The 14,669-nt window shown below is 32.2% G+C and overlaps 1 protein-coding gene across 1 annotated transcript in view; it reads right to left on the bottom strand.

Moving 5' to 3' along the window:
• Positions 1-214: 214 nt before the first annotated feature.
• The window catches only part of LOC118201405 (cell adhesion molecule Dscam1-like), an 86,592-nt gene continuing 72,137 nt past the window's right edge, over positions 215-14,669 (bottom strand). The window contains exons 25-27 of the mRNA XM_085817956.1: positions 10,981-11,145; positions 7,144-7,349; positions 215-2,987 (exon numbers count right to left, since the gene is read on the bottom strand). Of these exons, the coding sequence (XP_085674082.1) occupies positions 2,910-2,987; positions 7,144-7,349; positions 10,981-11,145 (449 nt within the window). The 3' untranslated portion in view covers positions 215-2,909. The remainder of the gene's footprint in view (positions 2,988-7,143; positions 7,350-10,980; positions 11,146-14,669) is intronic.

The raw sequence follows: 14,669 nt of genomic DNA, 5'->3' as shown, positions 1-14,669 counted from the left end.
TTCCAATGGCGGACACCACGTTGGCACTATAGGCTTTGGCCACGCTTTAGGCCAAAAGCGGGGGTCACTTTATTACGGAGGCACCTAAATAAAAACATGTCTTTCAGATGTTAATAGAAAATTAAAAAAAAATATGCAAATTTGAATCGCCGAATTAGCTATTTATACACACGTGTAAAACTTAAACATGCAAGAATAAAAACAGAACCAAAAGTGGCTAAGAAGAACTTTTTATTTACATTTGAATATTATTGAAAATTGCCTGTATATATCAGAGTGGCTTGTTTACATGCGGGTTTAATAAAAATTGTCACATACTTTCGCCACTAAATGCCATCAGGAACATTTATTACACGTAAAAGCATGACACATTCAGAGATAGTAAAGCAGATGATGTGTTCATGCAATTACGAAACTCCTCATAATTGCCTACAATTTGAAAATTGTAAAAAATAAAGTTTACAAATGTTTAATTCCGAGGTTAAATACCTTAAATAGTTATTAACATACTAAGCTTACAAAATAACAATATCAAGAGAAAGTTAGTAACTGCTAAAATAAACTGTTATTATTTGAATACAGAAGCATTAAATTTTAATCGTAATCTCACACAGAGTGAATTATGCCTGAATTCACAGAGATTTTAGAAAATTAAATACCTCATTTGCACAATTTTAAAATAGTAACTGCATAAATTCAAACAAGGTATTTTTTGGCGGAATATAAATATTTGTATTTCAAAAATGTTGAAATTGCGTTTCGGTGAAGAATTATCGTTCCTCTGTTATATTAAAAACAAACTAAACAGAAATGAACCGATTTTAAGAAAATTTTCCTTAAAACGTTTTAAAAAATGTTTTCTGATATTAGAAAGATGAAACCATCGTTCAACTAATGCAATAACACTCTGTGGGATAACTTTGTAAAAAATAAAATAAAGGGATCTTTACTAAATATCTGTTAATTTTTCAACTCCAAAAAACTTAATTTAATATTTCTGTATTACAAATATAAGAGGAAAATTTATATTTAAAGGAATTCACATATTTCCTTTTTGTTTTACAAAAACACTCAAACTCTTAATAAATTTTTGTTAGCGTTTTTCAATTACATCATTTTAAAGAAACGGGCAATTAACATTTTATCATACTTTAAACAATAAATTGCAAAGAAGGTTTTGTGGACTGCTAATATAAAAATCATTGTATTTTGTTAATATCCAATCAGTTAAATACAAAATAATTGATAGGAATACTTTATAATTAACAACAATGCAAACAAGATAAGATGCAACACATGTACAATTATTTCTCTTTTTAACTGTTATCTTAGGTGTTAAAATACTTTTGAATGAATGAAATAACTTTTCATTTCAAAAATGTAACGCAATTACATTAATAAAAATTTTAAACGGAGTTAGTGAATGAATTTGCATTTTAAATCATATAAATTTGAAATTGTTATGTAATTAAAGAAATTTTAAAATCGCACATCAAATAAATTCCCGAGTTTGTTTAATCATGTAATTGCTCAAATTTACATACATATATCTTAGTTAAATATCGTTTTAACAAGTTCATACATATGATATATTACGTGCATTTATAAACCTGAAAGTGGTCATACGCAAAATTTCAGTTAAGCTGCGTAAGTTCAAAAATTTCAATTAAGCTGCGTACAAAAATAGTTTGAAAAAGTAAGATATACGGAAACAAAAGTTAAAATTTCCTTAATAACGAGAAAATTTTCCGTCTAAGCATATAAAACATGTAACACTCATATTAACGTCTTTTGGTAAGAAAACGAGATTCCTCGTAGTCGTCTTCCACTTTTAGAAGATTTATTAGAAAATGAACCTGCTTTAATCGTATCATGCAAATATTAGTTTTAATGTATCATAACGCAAGACATATTCTGGCTTAAAGACATCAAACGATATTTTAGAAAATATAAATGACATTCACAAAATCCAGAATATTTAACAATGCATTTTGCTGCTAAAACAGTTTCTTTGATGTCAAGATATCTCTTCCTTTATCATCAGGGACTCCAAGGTTTACAGCAGCAAGTAGCTGACATTAATTATCGGAAGCCATTTAAAGTTTCGAAGGTTTAAAAGGTTCACAACACACACTCGCTTTGATTCGGTGATACTGGAATCAAATCTTTCATTCGAAAAGTAGGAAATAATACATCGCATGGAGGTCTTCGAAGTTCTTTCGCACCTACAAAATCTGGTTTTTGGTCTTTCAGGCATTTCATACAAAACACGATGTATAAAAAAAGCTTGAATTCCCGAAATTTATACAAACTAACATTTCTCATTCTCTTAAAAATTGTCATCATAAGCGGACATTAATACCATCAACGTTTAGTCTCTATATTTTAAGCAAAAGGAAAGAGAACATTCAAATTTTAAAACTTTGCCCGGGTGCTGTTTGAAAGGTTTATTTCCTTGTATGCATCATAGTAAATGCTAAACTAAAAATTAAACTCTAATAAGTCGTCCGAATGATTGGCAAACTAAAATGAGAACGTAGAACAGCAGTGAATGTGCACATCATGAATTCCTAACGAACTGCAAAGCCGATAGTTAGTTCAGAAAGCGAAAAACAGCGCATACACACAAAAAAAGAACGATCTAAGCAAATCTGGAACACCACTCAAAAGCGCAAAACTCGAACGCCACAGTGAGTCAGTCTTCGAGTTGTCACGAAATGTTAGTGTATGTCAGTAAAACACTAAGAATTTGCATACTGGGCTGACTGATGGCACGATCCTTTCGTATATTGAGGCACAAGAGTTATTACCACAAATTGAATTCAATCTTGTACGAAGATTATGAAATTCGGAAATATAGTTTCTGTTTAGTTTGTCTTGTTCAAAAAGTTTTTGTACACAACTACGATTTATTGTGGACTATCATATATATTCTCGTCTTTTCTTCTCAATGTCATTGGCTTGTTATATAACGTTTGCTGGCCATCCTGAAAAGCAATATACAAATATAGTAAAATGTTATTAATTTCTAATCATATTAAATTTCATTTCAATCATATTGACATATGATATAATATCTTTAGTTATATTGCACAAGTTATGCACAAGAGAGTTAATTACAAAAATTATTTTCAATTAGAGAGTTTGACAACTGTTTCAGTAAAGCATTATTTGAATTCATTTCTTTAAGGAAATATCTTCTACTTATAAAATTATAACACGAATCACATTAAAATTAAATGTTTATGAGATATTTCCTTCCTCTTTCCAGCAGGCTTTCCTGGGTACACCACGAAAGCTTGCTCTCTTTTTAGCACACTCGGCGCGTATTCAAGAGGTCCAGGTTTGAGTCCCGGGGAGGGTACTGCATATTTGTCATATCTTCTGCTTCAGAATACCCTAATGAATCTACGGTTACAGTCAGCTTTACACCTGTAAGCTTATACCGAGCTTTACACCTGTCCTCATTCTGTGTTTTTATTTCCTTGTACGAAGTAAACGAAGTATTGTAATCGCGAAATATTTCGGGTCGTATTTCAATAAAAATATCCATTTTGACCGCTCTCGATTACATTTGAACAATGTTTTCGCGTTACATCTGTACATACGGACAGAATAAAGGAATTTCTTCCAAAACGTATTGTGAAATGGATTCAGAAGATATTTTTTTCTTGATGTCTGTAGGTACGTGCATTATGTAAGTCTTTCATACCTCAAAAATGAGTAGCCTTAGAATCTTGGAATTCTGTATATGGCACTGCTATAATATGTAGATGCGCAGCAATCGGCTGCACAAAATATATACATATATATTACCCAGCTTTGTTACCCAGCTCGCTGAGCTAAGATTTTTATTTTTATACGTTGGTAAATTGTGCATTTTTTGCTTTAAAAGGGATTGAATTATATTGTTCTTATGTTCTGGTTAAGGTTTTTATACCTTAACCAGAATAACTGTAGAATTATCATATTGTAGAATTATCAGCAATGTAAACAACGTAAAACCAAATTAAGCAAAATCCTTTAGAAAAACGTAAAGCCTACTGCATACGGCTATATAGGCCTTCTGACATGTGAATATAATCTGAATCTTGCTAAAAGATAAATTTAAGTGCCAAACATTTACTGACTTTTTTCTTGAAATAGATAAGAAACTGAAATAAAAAAAATCTGATGTGGACACCACATGAATTCCTTGTACGGCATATTAAGTTATGCACATTTTTTGCTGCATTACATTTAAACTTATTTTCCCGAATTTCATCAGAAATATATTTCTCATTCAATCAATTCAGTTCTCATTTCCCGGCTAGGGGGAAAACACATCAAAATTCAAAACATCTTCTTTAAATAATTGTAAAAGACATAAAAACCTAAAAATCTAAATAGAGTTAAAAACCGTTAAAAAAATTTACAATTAAAATTAAGAGTTTAAATTAATTAAAATCAAGCAGATTTTTCGCTCCACTCCCCAAAAAGACACTGAAATTGGTGTACAAACCGACTTAATTCACTATGATGCTAACTTTCAAATGTAAACAAATGATTGCGTCGTTAAGTGATTAGTGATACAATTTTTAAATTATTGATAATTCTACAGCTATTGAATGCAACTATTCCTTTTGTATTTTCATTTTTCGCTTACATTTTTATTTTTTATATTTCCAATCGTTTTTCAGTTCACATTCATAATAAAATTTTATTTTCATTATTTTACGAATAAACTTTAGCCAAATGCTACGTTCTAGCCTGTCATTTCTGTATAGCTGGGCAACTAATGAGCAATATCATCTAATATTCTTATTTAATATTTTCTTAGATTTATTAAATTGTTTGTTAGTTAGCTCGGAAGAGACACTGTGTTTGGTGAATCTCGAGATAACAACTATTTGAAAATGTCACGAGAACGTAAAAGTTTTCCTTTTTATGATCTTTTACGGTTGAGTTTCACTTTTTCAGATCTCTGTGGCAATTACATTTGGTATGCAATGTTTTATTTCCCTATTTGTACTTATTCTTGATTTTTAATTAGAATATAATTTTAAAATTAAGACTAGATTTTTAAAAGTATTTTCTGTTTACCACTAAATAACTGCAGCTTTCACCACTTTTTTTATTATTTTCTTAATTTTTTAAAACTTATTACCTTCAAATTTGAGTTTTAGTTTATATACTAAATATGGGTATACATATGTGTGCATAATGAAAATTTTTCTCAATGCTTTTGTATTACACAGTCATGGCCATTTTGACGCATATCTTTATTTTAAGCATCATTCGCTGACTAAAACGCAATAAAGCAATATATGCATGCATGGGTTTCTTATATTGACTACACTGTTCAAATGATAAAGAGCAGGCGTCATGTTAATAGTACACAGCAGCATGAAATGAGTGCGAAGTTTACGATATTTACGACACTGTGACAAGATTACAGACAGAAATGCTATGTTCGACTTCATTTCTATGGATTAGTTAAGAATTTAGCAAGAATATCATTATTATTATTACCGGATAAAAGCAAAAACGTAAACCTATTGCAAATTGAAATTAGGAAATGTTAATACTTAAGAGGACTGCATTAAAACTATTAAAAACCTGTAACTAAAGGAAGTACGTATATAATTGCAACGATATGCTTTAAAATCATACATTTATAAAAGGAAACGACTAGTTTACACATAAAGTAGAACAGTACATGTATAAAAAAGTTAGTAAATTATTGCCGATTTCTCGGAAGAGGGTTGACTTAGGATAGAGGAATTCATGCAAAATATTAATTCATCTATTCATAGAGTTCATTCATATATATACACTGAACTGACAAAAGTCATGGGATACCTCCTAATATTTTGTCGGTCCTCCTTTTGCCCGGCGAAGTGCGGCAACTCGACGTGGCATGGACTCAACAAGTCGTTGGAAGTCCCCTACAGGAATATTGAGCCATGCTGCCTCTATAGACGTCCATAATTGCGAAAGTGTTGACGGTGCAGGGTTTTGGGCACGAAATGACCTCTCGATGATGTCCTATAAATGTTCGATGGGATTCAGGTCGGGCGGTCTAGGTGGCCAGATTATTCGCTGGAATTGTCCAGAATGTTCTAACCAATCGCGAACAATTGTGGCCCGGTGACATGGCGCATTGTTATCCATAAAAATCCCATCGTTGTTTGAGTACGTGAAGTCAATGAATGGCTGTAAGTGATCTCCAAGTAGCTGAAAGTATCCATTTCCAGTAAATGATCGGTTCAGTTGCACCAGAGGACCAAGTCCATGCCATGTAAAAACAGCCCAGACCATTATGGAACCACCACCAGCTTGAATAGTGCCTTGTCAGCTCTTACCAACTGAAATCGTGACTCATCTGACCAAGCCACGGTTTTTCATTCGTTTAGGGACCAACCGATATGCTCACGAGCCCACGAGAGTCGCTGCAGGCGATGTCGTGCTGTCAGTAAAGGCACTCGAGTCGGTCTTCTGCTGGCATAGCCCAAGGAAGACAAATTTCGCCGCACTGTCCTATCGGACACGTCCGTCCCTCGTACGTCCCACATTGATTTCTGCGGTTATTTGACGTAGTGTTGCTTGTCTGTGAACATTGACAACTCTACGCAGACGTCGCTGGTCTCGGTCGTTAAGTGCAGGTGGTCGGCCACTGCACTGTCCATGGTGGGATGTTATGCCTGAAATTAGATACTCTCGGTACACTCTTGACACTTTGGATCTCGGAATGTTGAATTCCCTAAAGATATACGAAATGGGATGACCCATGCATCTAGCTCCAACTACCATTCCGCGTTCAAAGTCTGTTAATTCTCGTCGTGCGGCCATAATCACGTCAAAGCATCTTCACATGAATAACTTGAACACAAATGAAAGCCCTGCCAAAGCACTTCGCATTTATACATTTTCTACGCGATACTACTGCCATCTGTATATTTGCATATTGCTATCCCATGACTTTTGTCACTTCAGTGTATATATATATATAAACATTACTAAAATTAGAGATGATGAATTGTTTTAATAATTTTACCTAAAATTCTGAAAAACTGGTACAATGATTTTTCAGTCAAATGACTTTACAGATGATTTTGTAATCAAACGTTTCAGTAAAAGAGTTTTTGATAAAGAATTCCTCACCTTCCCTATGAAGGCTCGAAGTTCCTGATTACCGCCTCTTTTGGCAAAGGAAGGATCCTGCTCTTCAGACATCATCTGGATAGTCTCGTAAGGCAAGGGATAATGACCAGCGCGGCTAGGATCCATAAGAGACCGTGTCTTATCTATATCGACATATCGCTGAAGAGTTCCAGCCGCCAATGCGTAATTCTTCTCGGCTGCAATAGCTGCAAAATAATAACAAAAAGAAATTATACACTAAATTGTATTCTTTACGTTGAATACAAAAACTCATAACAATGCAAACACGAAATGTTCGAAATTTTCCCCGGTGTCCGCCGATAACATCGCGGCGAAAACATCGCGGACGAAAACGTCGCGGAGAAAACAACGCAAGGCGAAAACATCGTGCTACAAAACATCGTGGGAGAAATCATCGCAAAGAGAAAATATCGCAGTCATAAAACATCGTGGTACAAAACATCGTCGTCGAAAATAAAGCGGTTCAAAAACTTCGCAGTTTAAAAACATCGTCGTCGAAAATATCGTGGTAAAAAATAAAGTATCTACAAATCATCGCATGACGATAACATCGCAGACATGCTTTTTCCATACATGCTTTAATAACTGTAAATGAATATTCGCATAAAGATTTGTGAGCGCAAAATGTAAAGAAGGATAATTTTTACTTTCACATTTTTTATTAACTAATAAATTTTTTCTGAAAAAGTAAGAAGGAAACTTAAGCATAGAAAATTAAATGCAACTTATAGATTATACTTTCACGAAAAATGACTAGTAAAAACTTTATAAAAATTATTTATTAATGGACTTTGTTAGTTAACTATGTCGGTTTAAAATTCTATTAACTGCTATAAGTTGCATTAATTTGCTATGCTTAAGTTTCCTTCTTACTTTTTCAGAAAAAAGTTATTAATTAATAAAAAAATGTGAAAGTAAAAATTATCCTTCTTTCCATTTTGCGCTCACAAATCATTATGGGAATATCCATTTACAGTTATTAACGCATGTTTGCGAAAAGCATGTATGAAAAAAGCATGTCCGCGATGTTATCGTCAAACGATGATTTGTAGATACGATATTTTTTACCACGATATTTTCGACGACGATGTTTTTAAATTGCGAAGTTTTTGAACTGCTTTATTTTCGATGACGATGTTTTGTACCAAGATGTTTTAGAACTGCGATGTTTTCTCTTTGCGATGTTTTCTCCCAAGATGTTTTGTAGCACGACGTTTTCGCCTTGCGTTGTTTTCTCCGCGACGTTATCGTCCGCGATGTTTTTGCCGCGATGTTTTCGGCTGTAACCATTTTCCCCAGCTTCGATATCATGCATATATTGTGGTGTAAAGAATGCAATATCCTGCTTTTTAAAATCAGATAATCTTAACTCTCTCTATATAGTCATTTTGAATTTAGAGGAGTTTTATATATTGCATTTTTAAATGTAATAATCGGATCTTTTTTCCCCTTCTGAGAAGGACTTTAAAACAATACTTAACTCTAATGAAACACAATTAACAACAAATTAAATTCTGCTAAATTTATGAAACTTGATTATAATATTAGCAAATATCTTGTTGAATGCGAAAACTCAAAATCTAATCTATTAAGGTTAATTAAATTTCATATTAGAAAAGAAAAAAATAAATTATAAAAGTATAACCCTATTCCCCTCCCCATCGGTGCTTAGAAAGTTTATGAATAAAAGTCCTATAAAAGCACTATCCCTCAGTCCTCTGTTTCAGACAGTCAATCTTTTCGAACAATTTTCTGCTGCATTTACCACAGAAAGAAAGATTCACGATTGTTCTCTCCCTACCGCTAAATCTTGTCCATTGTACGTATTTAAACTGACCTGATTCAGAATCAAATCACTATAGTTATTACGGAGTATCTGTTCGTCTTTAAATAATAATAATCCTGGTGACCCATAGCGATTGATTGAAATTTTAATCATATGATAAGGCGCAAAAGTGGCTCAAAACAGTTGTTTTTTCGAGATGCTTTCATATGCGATACCAGCTTAAAACGCTAACATTAGTTATTATATGAGAAACATAGTAACAAAGAACGGTATTAATTTAAGCGATATCAATTAATGCGAAGTAACCTATTCGTATCATCGAACAAGATTTACTTAAAAAGGCCTTTGTTATATTCCAATATATAAATAAAGGGACGGGTGAGTGAATAGCTTAGATATTTATGTATTTAATTATTGTAATGTACTCCCCAGCGCTTTTAGGAGAGGTGGATGAGTTTATCATAAACTTTCCGCGTGAAATTCGCTTGAATTTTTATCATATGGGCAGCATGAAACCAACAAGACTTTCATTATCCAGAAAGAGAAGTAGTGCTGAATTACCAGTGCGCTATGGCTTTAGCCAATCAATCACTACTGGGGAAAAAAAAAATTCTCATCTTGGCTGATCTTTGTTGGTGAACACATTTTTAGTAAGGTTACCATAAACAATTGTCTTACTGACGTTTGTATGCAATTGAAATGCTTAATGCTTTTATTTTAATAAAAATAGTACATATTTTCAAAATTAAATAATAAACGTAAGCATTACAAAAGTCTATATGAATTATCGAATTTTCTTTCAGTTATTTTATGTTATTACATTTGATGTCTAATAAAGGTAAAAGAAGATTTTGATTTAGTTGATAAGAGCAAAGGACACTAAGGCTATTTGCATAAAGGAAGGCATGCCTTTGTGGAAGACCTTTTAAAAAAAACTGGCTCATATACACGTTACACATGGGGAAAACCACGAAAAGCAGCAAGCCCGTTCGCCAGGAATTGAACCCGGAAACCTACCAATGTTTAGCGATTTTACCGCTCGGCCGCTGGTGGGCAAAAGAAGTTTTGAAAACTGGTTTTAAACAAATTAAATCTAATGGTTAAATTTATAAGGAAGCTAAGAATTTTCAAATTAAGAAACCAGAATCGTTTGCTTTTCTGCAAAGTGCAGCATGTTTCAGAAACTTCTAAACATTTCTCAGATTATGTATTACTTTGTGTAAATACACATATAGTCATTTAACATTAACAGCATAATGTTAAATTACATGGAAGAACAGTCAAATTTTATTCGGGGAGGGGTGATCAGATTTTTCTATTATTTTACAAATAAAAAATAATTTTGCTATTTGAATAAAAATATGTTATGCAAATCATTTATTAACTCATGTTTTGAAGTTAATACATATTTTAAATTTATTTGATTACACAAATTAATGAGTTCGCATATTTATACGGAAAAAAGACATAACAGAGAATAGATTAACTGAAAACATACATTTTAATCACAGAATTTAAGAAAAAGAAATTATAGAATAGTGCATAGATATAATGTTCATGCTTTTAAATGTGATCGGATTAAAATTTCAAAATTAATTAAAATTTAAAATCCAAAGAAATGTAAAAACCATGCATTACTTTCTAAGGGAAACTGGCTCATATGCTCGTTACACATGAGGAAAAAACACGAAAACGCCCATGCACCCAGCCCGTTCGCGGGATTTGAACTTCGGACCGAACTACCAGTGTTCAGCTACTTTACCGCTCGGCCGCTGGTAGGCCGAGGTATTGCGAAAACAATATGAGAATGTAAAAAAAAAATAGCTTATAAGAATCATTCGAACATAAACATAATTTAAACAAGAATTCAAGGAAAAATTCATATTTTTCAGACACACTTTAAGGTAACTAACTTTAAAATGTCATATTATTAAAAATTAATTAAATTTCCTTTAGCATAAATTAAAATTAGCGAAGTCAATAAAATATTTTTCATCACTCTAATAATTAACCAAAGAAATCATCCTTACCTCTTTCCAAGTTATGACGACTCCTTATTTTTCTTACACACATACATGCAACAATGAGTACGATAGTTATGGTCACCAAAGACGCAGTAACTGGGATGACAACTGCCATGTCCATGTAGTTACCATTATGTCCTAGGCTTGCCACTGACAAAAGTGAATGACCATCTGTTATAATAGAAAACAGAGAATGTTTTAGACAATAAAAATATTAAAAAATTCACATTTAAGCAGTTTTAATCTTATAATCTGATGTAATTCGAATGAAAGTTTTCTCCCTTTTCTTCTCTTGCGTTGTCATTGGTCCTTTAAAATGCTGTCCTTTGCAAATGTTTTGCGCCGACAGTTTTCGTCACATATGTATCAGTGTAAATTAGATCATCATCCAGATTTTGTTCTTAAAAAGAGTATAATTTCGGCGGCGATAAACAGAGAAGGATATTCCGTGTCTTTGAGCACTTTAAAATTGACTAGAAGTTCAATTTTCCAAATCCTTCCATGCATAATTATGCTTGGATTATTCCATGCGTATATTATCAGGCAACCTTCTTTCCACCGGAAAGAGACGTAAATATAGCGTAATATTTTTATTTCAGCTTCTAAATAAATAGTTAAAAATTTCGAAAAGCAAAATTGTGCTAAATACATCCCGAAAGTATTAATTTTGTTCTGTACTTACTGCATTCAGTACATTAAAAGTAAAGCTTTAATAAATTAAAATATTAATTTGCATAAACGAATTAAATAAATCAGAAATAATAACATAATATTTTTGATTAATCGTTAGTTAATAGATCTGATTTTAGGATGAATAAACGGATAATATGTTAATTCGAAAGATATTGAAAGAATAGCATTTATAGGTAATAAATCAGATTAAAAATATATATATATAAATTCTGCATATAAATGTTTGTTTAATATGTCGATAACTTTTACGATTATTATTTTAATTTAGTTCCTTGAAATTTTTTTTCCTCGGATGTAATTAATTCAAATATCCAATCACAGGTTCCATTGCTTCCGATTTAATTTCTTCGATTAGCATATTTTATTTCTGCTTATTAGCTTTCATCATTTCAAATTAACGCACATTTGATAAGCGGGAGAAACTAAAGAAATGAAGCGGAAGCTTGTGAAGTTTCAAAGTTATGATTAGCAGGTCTTTTATTTATTTTACTTCATGATCAAAATAACAAGCTTCCTACGTGTACAATGTACTTTTTTTTAGAACAGCCAATACAGACTCGATTCCAGACATGACAAAAGAATATGGTCACTTAAAGAAGAATTGGGTTAAAATGAGATCGGAGAAAGCGTCTACCTAGCGTAAGATTAATTTCTTGAGATAATTTTAGCAAGTAAAATTCTTAATTTTTTAAACATAAACAAATAATGTTATCAATTAACATTTCTTTAAACCTAATAAATAAAATGTAATCGGATAAATTAAAAATTAATGTTAAAGTTTAATTCATAATTAAGCATTAATTATTCGTTATTTCCAATATTAAAAAAATCAGTTTAATTGCATATTTTCGTCTTGCCAAATTCTTCGATCCGTCCAGTCTTTCTCCTCCTAACGTCTTTACTGTATAAATGTATGCCTCTTCTTTTCTGTAGTGTCCAACTTTAAAGAAATGATGCAAAGTTACAATTACATTCAAAATATAAAAATCAATCCAGCACTGTGCGTTTGATTATGCATTTAAAATTATACGTTTCCTATTTAAAAAAAGTAATGACCGATTAGAAACAATATTTGCATTCGGAAGTAATTATTAAATAATAAGGAAAGGAGATAAACGACCGTATTAGAAAATTTTGTATTTTTCATTCCTTTAAAAATTTCTAAATAAAATAAAAAAGTACAAATAATTTTTTCCCCTCGAATGCACAAGTAAATCGACATGATGTTTTCTTTAAATATAACTATAAACTCAAGATCCTGAATTATCGCCTATGCGGTGGTTTTTCTTGCCATGCATTTGTGTTTCTCTGCAATACACGAGTGTCAAGTTAAAAGACAACATTGAAAATGCTCTGGGATAACGAGAAGAAAAGGTTCTTTGTTCGTGCTGCTGAACAGAAAAAACTCAAAACAGGGGCAAACGTGTTCTTTGTTCCGATTAAGGCGGGAAACTCTGCATGACTAGGAAGTTTCCATACAGGCAACACATGACAATCCCTTGTTCTTTTAAAGCGGGAAAATATTGTGTATGACTGGGAAGTCTCTGTACAGGCGATGTATTATAATTCTTTGTTCGTTAATGGCGGGAAAAATTTCTGTATGACTAGGAAGTTGCTATACAGGTAACACAAGACCCTTCTTTGTTCAGTAAAATCCTCTGTGTGGCTAGGAAGTTTCCACAAAAGGAAAGATAACTTTCTTTGCTAGTTTGAGATGAGAAAATTTTGTGTGCGACCAGGAAGTTTCTATACAGGTGATGCAACAAGTTTACGTTTTCGTGGAGGAAGATTATTTGTATGACTTGGAAGCTTCCAAACACGCAAAACAAAAAGTTTCTTCTCGGCAGAAAAATCATCTGTCTGTTGAAACATTTTTTTATCATGGCAACACATGTGTTTGTTCTTTCGGGATGGGAAGATCTGTGCATGACTACAAAGTTATTGTACAGGGAATGCAACATTTCTTTTATATCGGGAAAATCTTGTGTATGGCTAAGAAATTTCCATAGAGATAACACAAAGCGCTTCTCTGAAACGCTCTAAGAATGTAGCATATCTTCGATTAACAATTTTAGAATAAAAAAACTGATAAGGTTAGGGAATAGTCTTTCGGGCTGCAGTATTACTAAAATATGTACTAAAAATATAATTTTTGGCTCTAAATTTATGCTTAAAAAATTTAAGTTATATACAGAAGGTAAGTACTGCAAGAAACTTGTTTAATTTGGAGTAAATTTTTAAAACATCAAAGGTTGAAAGCATCTTAAGACGCATAGATTTCTTTAGAAGTAAATTTTTCATTACATATTACACATTTAACTATAAACGGACTACTACATTCAGCAAATTGCCGCCTAGCCAGTATAGTGGTTAGCGACTATGATAACCATAGCGATGGTTCCTAGAGAAGGCAAGGTTGTAACTGTCCGTCCCTTTTTACAGGAGGCAACAGGGCCACCAATTAGTTGCTTCCATAATGAAATGGCCACCATTTTCGGCCCTTGTAGTGGCGCTATTAGACTTGCGCCATTACTAATTGTAGTGGCATAACTTTAAATAAAACTTTAAATAAATCTATTAAATAAAACGTCCGGCCATTAAAAACATTCAACAAATTATCAAAAGTTAAATTTATTAGCTAAATTAAGAGTTTTTTTTTTCATTTATATGCAGTACACAGTGAAATAAAATGAAGAAAAAGAACTAAGGTCTATATTTTTACTTTAAATTTACGAAAAAATATGTCTTCATTCTTCTTTAATTTATAAATGTTGCATAGTGACAAAAGTGTCAATTCCTTAGATGCAATCAAAACATTAAATCCTTTTAAAGCACAGAAGCAAGCATCAGACTGCATATTTATATTCCAGGAAACTAATCGGTTTGGTTTAGTTTATTATGGCAAAGCACACTAAATGCAATCTTCCTACGAGAAGGAAAGCCTACGTGCAGTGCAGGATTTACGTATAAGCTTAGGGTCCCCATAAATTATAATATAGTAT

This window comes from Stegodyphus dumicola, chromosome 6, assembly GCF_044657685.1.
Source record: "Stegodyphus dumicola isolate Sdum_Otavi_A_Nest chromosome 6, ASM4465768v1".
Taxonomy (NCBI): domain Eukaryota; kingdom Metazoa; phylum Arthropoda; class Arachnida; order Araneae; family Eresidae; genus Stegodyphus; species Stegodyphus dumicola.
This window is presented reverse-complemented; position numbering and strand designations above follow the sequence as displayed.